Raw genomic sequence first — 15,694 nt, 5'->3', positions numbered from 1 at the left:
GTAGATTGTTATCCACACTGCCTGGAACATCGGATATTGTATCAAGGATAACACAGTGTCCGTAGCGGCCACATGACCAATGGGAAAGCTCCCTTAACCTCACGCCAGTGGTCGCTGAAATTTGTCTAGCCACAAAATCCAGAGACATAAGATATATCATTAAATTCAGTGCATCAGATGGTGTCGTTTTGAGTGGGGCTGTGATGCACAAACAAGCCATCGTTTGAATCCGGTTAAGTATTTAGCAGTAGGTGGATTTTTGAAGCACACCTGACAACTGCAGTGTATACTCAATGCATTACACGCACTCTAAACCCCCAACTTTTACCAATGACTCTCTTGCAGGTGTATAGGCAAATTTTGCCTTTCTTTCCCTTTCCAAATTGTTGGCTTTGAAGTTCAACTTCCTGTACAGCAAAACACCCAGGTATTTTGCGCTTTCCGTTAATGGAACATTCTCTCTTCCCAAGGAGACAGGTTCCACTGTAAGCAACTTGTATCTCCTGCTGAAAAGAACTACTTTTGTCTTGCACGAATTTATACCTAAACCACTTTCGGTAACCCACTTCACTGTTTCACTTAGAGCTTCCTGAAGTATATCTCTCAGAGTGATGGGAAACTTTCCCCTAACCGCACTTGCCACGTCATCAGTATACGCGACCACTTTTACACCTTCTTCTTTCAGAGACAATAATATATTGTTAATGACAATATTTCAAAGTAGAGGAAACAGTACACTTCATTGAGGTGTTCCTCTGCTGACTCATCATTTAAGATCCACAGATCCCAAGCCTGCCGTAATGCATCTTTTAGTAAGTAAGTAATTAATTAGAGTTAATTAGAGTAATTAATCGGTAGAGTTGATGCCTAGAAACTCCAACTCCTTCATGATTGACGTCGGTTTAACATTATTTGTACCACTTTCAATGTCAAGAAATGCTACCATTGTACAGCAAGAGCACCCTCTATGTAGCCGACTAGGCCGTGAAGGGCTGTTTCAGTGGATTTGCCTTTACTATATGCATGCTGCTGCTGCGACATGCGATCTCCAATGATCTTTGCCATAAGATATGTTTCTATCAACTTCTTAAGAGTCTTCAGTATAAAGGACTAATAGGACGATAATCTTTCGTGTTAGGGTTATCCTGCTTTCGGATTGAAAATGAGCTTCGTGTCCCTCCATCCCACAGGTATATATGACATTCTGATACAAGCAGAGTATATCTCCCTAAGCCAGGGAACCAGTCTATCAGACTCACCTTGTAATTCAACCGCTGATACATCATCAGGGCCTGGCGACTTAAAGCGGTCGAAACTTCTTATCACCCAAAGGATTTTCTGCTTAGACATAATTTCACCAATAACCTCCAACGAACTTCTTCCGGCGCCAAGTTGTCCGTTGAAGAATTTCCCGGGATATGTGTATCAACGAGTAGTTCTAGTGTTTCCTCACTAGACATTGTCCATACATTCTCTGACTTCTGAATATACCCCATCGTAATAGGTCTCGAGGATAGAATCTTCCTTAGCTCATAGAATTCAGATGTATCCTACACGGAGCTGCAGAATGCTACCCAGGATTTTTTTATGAGCCTTTCTCAGCTCGCCCTTATATATTCTTAGCTCAGCCTTATAGATATCCCCATCGTGTCTTGCTCTTGTGGCTTTCGTTCTGTTGATGAGTATTCTGTAGTCCTTCCTTAGACCAACCAGCACTGGGGTCCAACTTGGCGGTCGCTATTTGCCTACTAGGACATGCTGACACAAGCGAGTCATTCAGGGCCTTCGTGATACGCTTGACCACTATGTCTATACCCTTCTCATTTTTAACTTCCTCTTCCTGTCTAGAAGGGACAGACCTGCAGAATTTTTATCGAAATTTGTACCGATCTAGACATGTCCGTCCGTCTGTCCGTCTTTCTGTTGAAATCACGCTACAGTCATTAAAAATAGAGATAAAGAGCGGAAACTTTGCACAGATTCTTTTTTTTTCTCCATAAGCAGTTTAAGTTCGAAAATGGGCTATATCGGACTATATCTTGATATAGACCCCATATAGACCGATCCGCCGATTTAGGGTCCTAGGCCCATAAAAGCCACATTTATTATCCGATTGTACTGAAATTTGGTACAGTGAGTTGTGTTGGCACAACAACTTTCGACAACTTTCTTTAATTTGGCCCAGATCGGTCCAGATTTGGATATAGCTGCGATATAGACCGATCCTCCGAATTAGGGTCTAAGGCCCATAAAAGCCACATTTATTATCCGATTTTGCTGAAATTTGGGACAGTGAGTTGTGTTAGGCCCTTCGACATCTTTCTTTGATTTGACCCAGATCGGTCCAGATTTCGATATAGCTGCCATATAGACCGATCTCTCGATTTAAGGTTTTTTGCCCATAAAAGTCGCATTTGTTGTCCGATTTCGCCGAAATTTAGGACAGTGCCTTGTGTTAGGCTTTTCGCCATTTTTCTGCATCGTGGTCCAAATCGGTGCAGATTTGGATATGGCAGCCATGTAGACTGATTTCTCGACTTAAAGTCTTGGCCCCATAAAAGGCGATTTCACTGAAATTTGACACAGTGACTTATGTTAGGCTTTTCGACATCCGTGTCGTATATGGTAAAGGTCGTTTACATATATACCCGAGGTGGTGGGTATCCAAAGTTCGGCCCGGCCGAACTTCACGCCTTTTTACTTGTTCTAGTTGATGGGGCCTTTGGGAAGGGGAATTATTTCGGATGGGAGATTTTTACAATATGAGGATTTTTAGGGGAGAGGCAGCCCGCTATGTCGTTGGTTGAGGTGTGGGGCCTTCTTGAACGTAGCGGCAATTTCGCCATCATATTGGTATTCTACACCTTTCATTTTAGTTCCAATATTAGCCGAATTGGTTAACGTGTCTATTTGGGGTTTTTGGGCGGGACGGCCTCCCAGAGATTCGAATTCTACTTATATGGCCTATTATTCCTTTCAGACTACTCTACACAATCTGTAAAAAAGTCACTAAATCGATATAGCAGTTTTCGAGTCAACAAAGAAACAGACAAACAAACTTTTATATCAAAGATGGATTTATTTGCATCCGTGCAAGTGTAGTAATATGGCAACACTCTGTTTAGCGTGCAAATATTTATGAAAGAAAGCTCTTGTGGCCTGGCGGTAGCATTCGCCTGATTACCACCTCCTCATACTTTGCCATATTGTGCTTGCTGTCCACCTTGTGCTAGGTGAGTAAATGCAGTATTCAAATCTTGTAGGTTTTCGTATTGACTTCTTGTGTTGGCCTCTCGCTTTGTTTGAAATTACGCAGCCTTCGGGCAATTATATCGAAGATTTATTTCTTGTGCTTCTGGAATTTGCCAGCCAAGTTATCGGGCTTTATTTACACAACGTTACACACACAAGGAGGCAGACTTCAATTTTCTTTGATAATCGTTTTGCTACTGTCTGTCCGAAAAAAAGTGAAACAACGCAACTACTGGTTCAGTCTAGGCCATAAAGATATTTGATGTACGATAATGATTTTATAGAGACACTATTGGAGAGAAGGGGGAAGGCATTAATTTACTTCAAAAGCTCTGGGAAAATTTATTTATTTGCGCTATTGAGATAATTAAGAAATTTGGATTAACGGTCAAAGGAGCTGGCAAAATTTTGGAATTAGTTTTTTTTTCAAACGCTTAGATTTAGATGAGGATTTTGATCTTGAACTGTTTTGGTTGGAAGTATATGTATAAGCTAAGCAAACTATTTAACTTTAGTAACATCTATTGTATGTGTCCTGCACTGGCGAGCGGAATGGATTCCATTTATTTCTTTGAAGAATAGCATGAATTAGCAGATGAAAACGTTCGCAAGTTATTCCGGTACATTCAGAAACCAGACAACATATGGCCAATATCTAGTTAGCTACTACTTCTGGGTACACAATTTCCTACAAGAAGAACGTAGTGCCAGAAGAGGTTGTCATTGAAATGGGTTCATCGGAAGTTGTATAGGGAAATGTGCCAGAGTCCAGGCATCCTTGGGAGATCAAAAGTTTCGACTCTTTTAAATCGTAAGGACCTGATAATGTTGTGGCGGTCGAACTACAAACGGTTTACGATAGACTGATTCCCTGGCTTAGGCAGATGTACTCTGCTTGTATGAGTATGTCATGTACATAGATCCAAGACCTTAAATTGGGAGATCTGTCTGTATGGCAGCTATCTTCTTTCTATTATATACCAAGTAAGAGCGTGCCAAGTTCGACTGGGCCGAATCTTATATACCATCCACCATGGATCGCATTTGTCGAGTTCTATGCGCGGTATCTCTTTTTAGGCAAACAAAGAATATTGAATAAGAAGTGTTATGCTATTGGAGCTATATAAAGTTATATACCGATTCGGACCACAAATGACTGCTGAACATTGTAGAAGTCATTGTGTAATATTCCAGTTCATTGGGGTAAGAATTTCGCCTTGTAGGGGCTCAAGAAGCAAAATCGAGAGATCGGTCTATATGGGAGCTGTATCAAGCTATTCATCGATTCAGACCATATTAGACACGTATGTTGAAAGCCATGAGGGAAGCCGTTGTACAAAATTTCTGCCAAATCGGATGTGAATTGCGCCCTCTAGAGGCTCAAGAAGTCAAGATCCCGGATCGGTTTATATGACAGCTATATCAGGTTCTATACCGATGTACGCCACGTAAATTGAAGGTTATAAGAGAAGCCGTTGTACAAAATTTCAGCCAAATCGGATGAGAATTGCCCTCTCTAGAGGCTCAAGAAGTCAAGATACCAGATCGGTTTATATGGCAGCTATATCAGGTTATTGACCGATTTGAACCATAATCGAACGAGAATTGAGCCCTCTAGAGGCTCAAGAAGTCAAGACCCAAGATCGGTGTATATGGCAGCTATATCAAAACATGGACCGATTTGAACCATACATAGCGCAGTTGTTGGAAGTAATACCAAAACAGTACGTGCAAAATTTCAATCAAATCGAACTAGAATTGAGCCCTCTAGAGGCTCAAGAAGTCAAGACCCAAAATAGGTTTATATGGCAGCTATATCAAAACATGGACAGATTTGGCCCATTTGCAATCCCAACCGACCTACACAAATAAAAAGTATTTGTGCAAAATTTCAAGCGGCTTGCTTTATTCCTTAAAAAGTTTGCGTGCTTTCGACACCTCTTTGGGGAGAAGTTTTCACAAGCCTTAGTACCTCACAAATGTTGCCAGCATTAGGAGGAGATAACCACCGCTGAAAAATGTTTTCCCGATGTTCTCGCCAGGACTCGAACCCAGGCGCTCAGAGCTATAGGCAAACATGCTTTCCTCCGGTGGTCAACTATTATACCCATAGAAACATGGTATTGTCAAGTTGCTCTCATTCGTTCATAAAAGTGAATCAACACACAGACGTCATCAAATCAATCACAAATGTTCATAGTTCAAACAACAATTTTTTGAAAAGTGTTCGAAAGTGTCCCCAGGCCTTCAAATTTTGAAGACGCATAGCGCACAGTTATTTTTAAAGATTGGCCGAACTTTATTGCCTGCTGCTGAAAAAGATGTTCATAATGGTCGGTGGATGAAATTGATGACGCAAGTTCCACGCACATTGTCAAATTTTTAAACAATGCATGTTTATGACGATGACAGCATTGGAACACGATTTTGCCACTTATTTTTATACACTACACTACTACTGTAGTACTGGGTATTATAACTTGGTGTATTTGTTTGTAACACCTAAAAGAAAGAGCTAGTCCCATTGATAAGTATACCGATCGACTCATAATCATTTTTTGACTCGATTTAGCTATGTCCTTCTGTCTGTCCACATTAATTTGTGTACAAAGTTATGGTCGCAATTTACATCCGATTGTTTTCAAACTTGGCACAGTTTGAAAGGCCTTGGCCTTGAGACGTAGCCTATTGAAAATGGAAGAAATCGGCTCAGGTTTGGATATAGCTCCCATGTATATAATCGTCAGATTTGGACTAATACTGCAATAGTATTTGTCATTTGTGAACCGATTCTCTCGAAATTTGGCACAAGGGTGATATTGGGTGATATACTAGTGAATTTGAAGAAATCGGTTCAGATACAGACATAGCTCCCATATATATCTATCACCCGATTTCTACTTCTAAAACTTCAAAAAAAAAAGCGCATGTATATATATATATATATATATATATATATATATATATATATATATATATTCTTGATCGTCATGACATTTCAAGTCGAACTAGCCATGTCCGTCCGTCCGTCTGTCTGTCGAAAGCACGCTAACTTTCGAAGGAGTAAAGCTAGCCCCTTGAAATTTCGCACAAATACTTCTTATTAGTGTAGGTCGATTGAGATTGCAAATGGGCTATATCGGTCAACGTTTTGATATAGCTGCCATATAAACCGATCTGGGATCTTGACTTCTTGAGCCGCTAGAGAGCATAATTCTTAACCGATTTGGCTGAAATTTTGCTTTAGGTGTTCTATCATGACTTCCAACAACTATGCTGAGTATGGTTGAAATTGGTCCATAACCTGATATAGCTGTCATATAAACCGATCTGGGGTCTTGACTTCTTGAGCCTCTAGAAGGCACAATTCCTATCCGATTTGGCTGAAATTTTGCACTACGTATTTTGTTATGACTTCCAACAACTGTATTAGGAATGGTTTAAATCGGTCCATAATCTGATATAGCTGTCAAATAAACCGATCAGGGGTATTGACTTCTTGAGTCACTAGAGGGCGCAATTATTATCCGATTTTGATGAAATTTTGCACGAGGTGTTTTGTTATAACTTTCAACAACTGTACTAAGAATAGTTCAAATCAGTCTATAACCTCATATAGGTACCATATAAACCGATCTGGGATCTTGACTTTTTGAGCAGCTAGAGAGCACAATTCTTAACCAATTTGGCTGAAATTTTGCTTAAAGTGTTCTATTATGACTTCCAACAACTGTGTAAAGAATAGTTCAAATCGGTCCATAACCTGATAAAGCTGCCGACTTTAGGCAGTCCTTACTTGTTTGTAATCGAAGTTATCGTAATTAATAATTTTCATAGGCTTATAAAATCCACAATTATTATCCGATTTCGCTGATATTTGGGCCAGTGCATTGTGTTAGGCTCTTCGACATATTTTTATAACCACCACCGTAGGATGGGGATATACTAATCTAGTCATTCCGTTAGTAACACCTCGAAATATTGGTCAAGGACCCCATAAAGCATATATATTTTTGATCGTCTCGATATCCTGAGTAGATTTAGACATGTTCGTCCGTCCGTTTGTTGAAATCATGATAGCGATCGAATGCGTAAAACTAACCCTTAAAAATTTAGAACAGATACTAAACATGGAAGCCACCGTAGCGCAGAGGTTAGCATGTCCGCCTATGACGCTGAACGCCTGGGTTCGAATCCTGGCGAGACCATCAGAAAAAATTTTCAGCGGAGGTTTTCCCCTTCTAATGCTGGCAACATTTGTGAGGTACTTTGCCATGTAAAACTTCTTTCCAAAGAGGTGTCGCACTGCGGCACGCCGTTCGGTCTCGACTATAAAAAGAGGGCGCCTTATCATTGAGCTTAAACTTGAAAAGGACTGCACTTATTGAAATGTGAGAAGTTTGCCCCTGTTCCTTAGTGGAATGTTCAGGGGCAAAATTTGCATTTTACTAAACACTGAAATAGGTCTTTGGGGATTGAAAATGGGTCACATCGGTTCAGATTTGGATATAGCTCCCAAATAAAACGATCGCCCGATTTGAATTCTTGAGCCCCTGGAGCCGCATTTTTTGTCCGAATTGGCTGAAATTTTGCACAAAACGTAATATTATGACTTCCAACAACTGCGCCAAGTATCGGTCAAGAACCTGATGTGGCTCCCATATAAACCGATCTCCCGATTTGACTTCTTGAGTCCGCAATTTTTGTCTGATTTGGCTGAAATTTTCCACATAATGTTATGACATGACTTCCAACAATTGTGCTAAGTACGGTTTAAATCGGTTCATAACCTGATATAGCTCCCATAAAAACAGATCTCCCGATTTGACTTCTTGAGCCCCTGGAAGCCGCAATTATTGTCTGATTTGGCTGAAATTTTGCATTTTGGCGCAATTCTTATCCGATTATTCTGCAATTTTACACATATCGTTTTGGTATGACATCCAACAACTGTGTCAAGTATAATCTAAATTAGTCCATATCCTGATATAGCGGCCATATAAACCGATCTCCCGATTAGACTTCTTGAGCTTCTAGAGGGCGCGATGGTTATATAATTTGTCGGAAATTTTGCACATGTCGTTTTAGTATGACTTCCGACAACTGTGCAAAGTATCGCCGAAATCAGTCGTTTACCTGATATAGCCGCTATATAAATCGATCGCCCGATTTGACTTATTTAGTCCTAGACGGCGCAATTCTTATCCTATTTGGCTGAAATTTTTGAGGTGATATTTTTATACGACTTTTACGGCATGACAAGTACGGTCCATAGCGGTAGTCTAATGCCATCCAAGGCGGAGGGTATGTAAGATTCCCTGCCGAACTTAGCAGAATTTTATTTGTTACTTGTTTAATTTTTGTTTAAGATAATCCATGTTCATGGGTGCTCAAAATTCGCCATGTTCGTACTCAATAAGTTTTTCCATGTTTTATGACATCTACATATTCACTTGAAGTCTTACAAAATAGCTTGCGCGGAATTCTAGCATGCCATATAAAACCACCCGAAACAATCAATATTTTCACTTATTTAGACTTTGAAGCACGTTTTTAAACATCTAGCGAAAAAATTTATCTTAATTTAAAGCTAATTGACCACTCAACAAAAAAATGTCTCACTATAAGGACAAACTTAAGTGATTATTAATAATATTCTTGTTTGCTTGTTCAAAAGCGTTCCGAGATGATTATGATGATGGTGATGTTAATGGCTTGATTATGTCTATTTGGGTTTGTTTTGCTTATTTTTCTGTGGCTGCTAAAATTATGAAAAATTAAGATACTTAAATCTTGCAAAGTGAGGCTAAATCTCTGTTCTTTTCTGTTCCATTTTGGACTCTCACAGCCATTAGGGGTGGGCTACTTTGGCTTTTACCACAAATAATGTTGAGTGTTTTCTCTTTCTGGTTTGTATTTTGCTTTGCCATCCTACTTTCAATGATGCTTAACTACTTGGCGTGGGGTTTTATTATTATTTTTATTTTTTTTTTTGAGGAGCCAGCTAACAATTTTTGTACTTTTATGTTTGTATTTGGGAGCCCAGTGGTAATTTTGATGAATTTTGCTCCAGGGAGATTAATTATCAGAGTCATTATCATCCAATATTTGGTTGCTGAAGTTGTTGTTTTCGTTGGCATTGTGGTGGCTTCCAAAAAATTACAATGCGGTATATATTTTGTCGCCTGCATTGTTGCTCACGAATGGGCCAATTTATGCAAATTAGAAAAAAAATATGTGGATGCCCTAAAACACTACGATTTTGTTATAGGCGGTCTAACCATATGTTTATCATTTGAAAGCAGCAATGCCTTTAGCAGAAAACAAAATATTAAATATGTTGTATACAAACTTTAAAAATTTTAAGGAAATTACTTTATTATTTGTTGAATGTTACTAAAGGGCCAATTGAAAATTGAGTTTGTCCACTATAATTAATAACTAATATGCTTTGGTATTGCCGCCAATTTGCATAAAATGCCATCTCTTTGAATAATGTTGAAAGAGTTTTATTGATTTGGTATTTGGATTCAAACAAGTAAAAAGGCATTAAGTTCGGCCGGGCTGGATTTTGGATACCCACTACCTCGGGTATATATGGAAACCCCCCTTTCGTCACAATCCGATGAAAACTGGATAACTTATGCACCCAAATTCGGCACGGACATTGAGTCGACTTATAAACATAAGTCAAAGTTGAATTTTGTATTTATTTCAAATTTCAACAAAATCGGGTAATAAATAAAGCTTATATGAGCTTCAGACCCTTAACCGGCATATCGGTACCCAGGCAGCTTTATCTAAATATTGTCCGATCGGAACCATATTTGGGTTAGTGTTGGATATCTAAACTACTGTCATTCACACATTTTTAATCACATCTTCATTGAATTATTTTAACAAGCTATTATACTTTTTCGTATTTGAATAACTGTCACATTTTTTCAGTCTCTTTCATTTTTATTCCATAATAAAGACGTTTTGGTATTTTTTGTAAAAGACTAGATTTTCTCAGATTCATCATTTGGCGACGAGGATATAAGAAACAAATCAAAAAACAATGGATTCTAATAATTTTTCGCAGGTTTTGGCTCAACTGCAAGAAACCAATCACGCATTTTTGGCACAAATGTTTGCTCAAAACCAAGCTATTTTGGAAGATGTTATTTCGAGGAACAAGAGCTCTTTGGTGATACCTTCGTTCAGAAATTTCAATGGTGGAACAGAACAATGGTCAACATATCAATTTCAATTGGAACAGCATATGATAGCAAGTTCTGTAAAATGTGAAGATACGAAGCGGTCTTGTTTTCTTAGCTGGGTTGGATCTGATGTTTTGGAGCTTTTGCAAAGGCTATTTGATGGGAAAGTAGAAGTACAACCATACAAGGAGTTAGTTACCGCATTAGAAAAGCATTTTGGAAGTCAACAGCACATTTTAGCCGCTCGATTTAAATTTTATAATCAAACAAGAATGAAGGAGAATCAGAAATACGTAGATTGGGTTGCAGATCTAAGAGGTGTAGCCAGAGAATGTAATTTTACGTGTGAAAATGAATACTGCAGACAATCCTACGTCGATAACAAAATAAGGGATATGATTGTGTTATACACTCCACATAAGAAACTCCGAACAGCTTGTTTGCAAAAATCAAATCCATCTTTAGAAGAGGTGCTGCAAATTTGTTAAGTTTTTGAAGCAACTGTTAAGGCGTCGGATGAGATCGAAGATACTAAGGAGCCGACAAATGAAGTTCACGCTATTCAACGTTATAATGTTTCAGAAAGTAAATCAAAGGGAAAGCTTACTTTCAAGAATTTACAGTCTTGTCCAGGCTGTGGAAAGTCTCATCAGAGAGAAGAATGTTATCACTTTAAGAATAGAACCAGATGCAATAGATGCTCGAAGCTTGGACATATATCGAAAGTATGTCAAGCACAAGGTAAGCTTGGAAATAGTCAACAAATTCATGAAATGGAGGTAGAGGAATCGTCTATAAGTCACGTTGAAGCAATCGACACCGTCAATAATGGAAAGAATGATAAACTCATGATCACTATTAAGGTAAATAACGAAGAATTGCCATTTCAATTAGACACTGGAGCTTCATGCTCATTGATTGGACTTGACGTCTACAAGAAATTAAAACAACCTTTGTGTAGTCCAAGTAATAAAACATTAAAAGCGTATGGAGGAGCTATGTTGGCTCTAAAAGGGGTGGTTAATGTGGATGTTAAGGTCGGCAACCAAACACGAAATTTACAACTTTACGTTGTTGATTTGGAAAATGTTGTGAACATATTTGGATTCGATTGGTTTAAAGAATTTGATTTTCAGATAAAAAGTCCATACAATAACCTAGTGATCGAAAACTGCTTGCAAGTTTCAAATGACTCTCTTACGGATTTAGAATGTAGATTGAAACAAGTCTTAAACAATTTCAATGAAGTTTTTTCTGAAGGACTTGGACACTGTCCAACGTTTAAAGCAGATATTACCCTTAAGTCCGATGCAGTTCCAAAATTTATGAAACCTTACAATATTCCATTTGCGTTACACGACGAAGTTCGACAGGAAATTGACCGTTTGGTCTCCAATGGCGTCATAGAGCCAATAAATTCGAGTGAATGGGCTTCGCCAATTGTGGTGGTTCCAAAACCAAATGGTTCCATAAGGGTTTGCGCCGATTTTAAAGTTACTTTAAATTCCCAAATAAAAATTGAAAGATATCCCATACCAAGAATCGAAGAATTATTCCACAAACTTCAAGGAGGTCGGTATTTCTCTAAAATTGACTTGAGTGAAGCATATTTGCAGATTGAATTGTCTGATGCAGCAAAAAGAATTATTGTTATAAATACTCCTTTTGGTTTATATCAATATAAGCGTATGCCTTTCGGGATTGCAAGTGCACCCGCAATTTTTCAGAGATTCATGGAGGAAACATTAGCAGATATTCCTGGATGCGCAATTTACCTTGATGACGTAATTATAACAGGAAAAACAAACAGTGAACATATTCAGAACTTGACTAATGTGCTGGAGAAACTAAAATATCATGGACTCAAATGTAAAACTGAGAAATGTGAGATTTCGAAATCTTTGGTCGAATATGTAGGCCACATTATTGACTGTGATGGTATAATACCTTCAGAAAAACGTTTAGCTGCAATTCAGAATATGCCAAGGCCATCAAATATTAAAGAATTGGAATCATTTATAGGAAAAATTAATTATTATAATAAATTTATTCCGAATTTTTCGAAAACTGCAGCTCCACTAAATGAACTCAGAAAATTAAATGCAAAATTTGTTTGGACTGATCTACAAGAAACAGCTTTCAAAACTTTACGACAAGATATTGTGAACGCTACCAAATTGGTTCATTATGATGATAAATATACAATCATTCTCGCAACCGACGCTTCCAACCGCGGAATTGGAGCAGTTTTGTCTCACAGATTTCCTGATGGCTCTGAAAAACCAATATGGTTTGCTTCAAAAACGCTAAATGCTTCTCAAGTTAATTATTCTCAAATAGAGAAGGAGGCTCTTGCCATAATATTTGGTGTGACCAAGTTTCACCAGTATCTATATGGTAGACACTTTGAATTAGTAACAGATCATCAAGCTCTTACTACAATATTTCATCCCTTCAAAAAGCTTCCTATCATGACATTGCATCGACTTCAACGCTTGGCAATTACACTGCAAGCATACGAATATTCTATAAAGTATAAAACAACTTCTCATCATGCAAACGCTGACGCATTATCAAGATTGCCAATGGGAGATGATAAAGAATTCGATAAAACTGAAGCGGAGGTGTTATATATTGATGATGTTTATAATACGATATTGCAAGACTGTCCTATTGATTCCGAAACTGTAGCATTGCACGCAAAAAGCGACGAAACACTAAAAGTTATCACGAATTATGTGAAAAATGGCTGGCCGGAGGAGAATAAATCGGAGGCTTCTTTCAATCCGTATTTTGCAAGAAAATATTCGATTTCTATCGAAAAGGATGTGCTTCTTCTGCACAATGAACACTCACGTGTAATAGTTCCAAGCTCACTTCGCTCAAAAGTTTTGAGTATGCTACATGACGGACATTGGGGTGCATGTAGAATGAAGCAATTAGCAAGAAGATATGTGTGGTTTCCGAATATTGACCAAGAAATTGAGAGTATGGCAAAAAAATGTACGATTTGTCAAGAAAATGGGGATAATCCGAAACAAGTATTTTCTGCATGGCCCGAAGCTGAGCAACCATGGGAAAGAATACACATTGATTTTGCTGGTCCATTTTTAAACAAAATGTGGCTTATTGCAGTTGATTCGTACTCCAAATTTCCTTTTGTCAGGCCAGTATCTGTAGCTACCTCGGGATCAACTATAGCAGCTTTACAAAGTTTTTTCGCAATTGAAGGTCTACCACGTACCATTGTAACTGATAATGGTACACAATTCACGTCATCTGAATTTAAAAGGTTTTGTGAAGTAAACGCTATTGAGCATCTGACAACAGCCCCGTTTCATCCGGCTTCGAATGGATTAGCTGAACGTTTTGTTCGAACTTTTAAGACAGCTTTTACTAAGATAAGTAAGGAACAACCAAATCAAGAACAGGCGTTGTACAAGTATTTGGTAACATATAGATCAACACCAAACCCACATACTGGTAAATCTCCAGCAGAATTACTTCACGGTCGTCAGCCTCGTACAATTTTAACCGCAATGTTTCCTGTGAAGCACGAATTATCAAAATTTTCTTCGAAGTTATCTATTGGTCAAAAGGTTTATGTACGAAATTTCTCTGGTAAAAAACGCTGGGTTGAAGGAGAAATAAAAGCAACAATGGGAAATTTAATGTTTACAGTAAAAACAGCGCAGGGCGAAGTCCGAAGGCATCAAAATCAAATAAAAAGCAGAATAGAAACGAGTGGAAACAATATAACTAAACAATGTCATGTATCAAAAAAGACAGCTAATGACGATATAGACATATTAATTCCAGATAACTATTCTAATATGAATCCAAGCGTAGAAACAAGTGAACGACACTCAACAGTTATCGAACAAACCAACATCGCAAGCAGTTGTGAGAGGTTAGAACCAGCTAATCAAGCTTCAGGTCAAACCACAATTGTGGAAGCTTCCCAAAATATGCAATCCAACGGACAAGGAACTAGCGGAAAACAAAACTGTCAAAACAGCGAAATGTCACGCCCCTGTGGAAAACGTCGGCAACAGTTTACCCCCAGAAGATCGGACAGAATTCGGAAAAGATTTAAAGGGAAAGCAAATTAAGTGCGAGGGAATGTTGGATATCTAAACTACTGTCATTCACACATTTTTAATCACATCTTCATTGAATTATTTTAACAAGCTATCATACTTTTTCGTATTTGAATAACTGTCACATTTTTTCAGTCTCTTTCATTTTTATACCCTCCACCATAAGATGGGGGGTATACTAATTTCGTCATTCTGTTTGTAACTACTCGAAATATTCGTCTGAGACCCCATAAAGTATATATATTCTTGATCGTCGTGACATTTTATGTCGATCTAGCCATGTCCGTCCGTCTGTCCGTCCGTCCGTCCGTCCGTCCGTCCGTCTGTCTGTCGAAAGCACGTTAACTTCCGAAGGAGTAAAGCTAGCCGCTTGAAATTTTGCACAAATACTTCTTATTAGTGTAGGTCGGTTGGTATTGTAAATCGGCCATATCGGTCCATGTTTTGATATAGCTGCCATATAAACCGATCTTGGGTCTTGATTTCTTGAGCCTCTAGAGTGCGCAATTCTTATCCGATTGGAATGAAATTTTGCACGACGTGTTTTGTTATGATATCCAACAACTGCGCCAAGTATAGTTTAAATCGGTTCATAACCTGATATAGCTGCCATATAAACCGATCTTGGGTCTTGACTTCTTGAGCCTCTAGCGTGCGCAATTCTTATCCGATCAGAATGAAATTTTGCACGACGTGTTTTGTTATTGTACCCAACAACTGTGTCAAGTATGGTTCAAATCGGCCTATAACCTGATATAGCTGCCATATAAACCGATCTTGGGTCTTGACTTATTGAGCCTCTAGAGGGCGCAATTCTTATCCGAATGGAATGAAATTTTGCACGACGTGTTTTGTTATTATACCCAACAACTGTGTCAAGTATGGTTCAAATCGGCCTATAACCTGATATAGCTGCCATATAAACCGATCTTGGGTCTTGACTTATTGAGCCTCTAGAGGGCGCAATTCTTATCCGAATGGAATGAAATTTTGCACGACGTGTTTTGTTATGATACCCAACAACTGTGCCAAGTATGGTTTAAATCGGTCCATAACCTGATATAGCTGCCATATAAACCGATCTTGGGTCTTGACTTCTTGAGCCTCTAGAGGGCACAATTTGTATCCGATTTGAATGGG

The 15,694-nt window shown here is 38.5% G+C and overlaps 1 protein-coding gene across 1 annotated transcript in view; it reads left to right on the top strand.

Annotated features, from left to right (window-relative positions):
• LOC131996195 (uncharacterized protein K02A2.6-like) overlaps positions 1-14,566 on the top strand; it is a 79,592-nt gene extending 65,026 nt beyond the window's left edge. Inside the window, exons 2-4 of the mRNA XM_059365658.1 lie at positions 8,930-8,985; positions 10,337-10,787; positions 10,953-14,566. Coding sequence (XP_059221641.1) covers positions 8,930-8,985; positions 10,337-10,787; positions 10,953-14,566 — 4,121 coding nt within the window. The remainder of the gene's footprint in view (positions 1-8,929; positions 8,986-10,336; positions 10,788-10,952) is intronic.
• Positions 14,567-15,694: the final 1,128 nt, after the last annotated feature.

The sequence above is a fragment of the Stomoxys calcitrans genome, chromosome 3 (genome assembly GCF_963082655.1).
Source record: "Stomoxys calcitrans chromosome 3, idStoCalc2.1, whole genome shotgun sequence".
NCBI classification, from domain to species: Eukaryota; Metazoa; Arthropoda; class Insecta; order Diptera; family Muscidae; genus Stomoxys; species Stomoxys calcitrans.
Note: the sequence above shows the minus strand (reverse complement) of the source record. Positions and strands in the feature narration are given on the sequence as shown.